The sequence below is a fragment of the Odontomachus brunneus genome, unplaced genomic scaffold (assembly GCF_010583005.1).
Source record: "Odontomachus brunneus isolate Ranch 3 - 2012 unplaced genomic scaffold, Obru_v1 Obru_scaffold_525, whole genome shotgun sequence".
NCBI lineage: Eukaryota > Metazoa > Arthropoda > Insecta > Hymenoptera > Formicidae > Odontomachus > Odontomachus brunneus.
In genome coordinates, this window is record NW_022639975.1 from 1348 (window position 1) to 1808 (window position 461).

The window sequence follows — 461 nt, forward strand, 5'->3', positions numbered from 1 at the left end:
CGAGCTGATCAATCGTAAGGGTGTGGTATTTCACCACGACAATGCGAGACCACACACAAGTTTGGTCACTCGGCAAAAATTGTTGCAGCTTGGGTGGGATGTGTTGCCACATCCACCATATAGCCCAAACCTTGCGCCATCAGACTTCCATTTATTTCGCTCCTTGCAAAACTCCTTGAATAGTTTGCTTCTGAAGACCTCATCAAACAGCACCTTGACAAGTTTCTCGCAGAGAAAGATAGGAAGTTTTATGAACGCGGTATTATGAAGTTGCCTGAGAGATGGCAGAAGGTCATTGAACAAAACGGCCAATACATCATTGATTAATGTTCATTACGTATATTAAATAAACGCACCTGAAAATCAAATATAAAAAAACGCAATGACTTTTTGTACAACCCAATATATTCTGGTTGTTGCTAAAAAATTAAATATTCCCACAAAAAGTTAAAAAATTGTCA

General features: G+C 38.8%; 1 protein-coding gene across 1 annotated transcript in view; it reads left to right on the forward strand.

The window, feature by feature from the left end:
• The window catches only part of LOC116853737 (histone-lysine N-methyltransferase SETMAR-like), a 634-nt gene extending 366 nt beyond the window's left edge, over positions 1-268 (forward strand). Inside the window, exon 2 of the mRNA XM_032834916.1 lies at positions 184-268. Within this exon, the coding sequence (XP_032690807.1) occupies positions 184-268 (85 nt within the window). The remainder of the gene's footprint in view (positions 1-183) is intronic.
• The last annotated feature ends 193 nt before the right edge of the window (positions 269-461 follow it).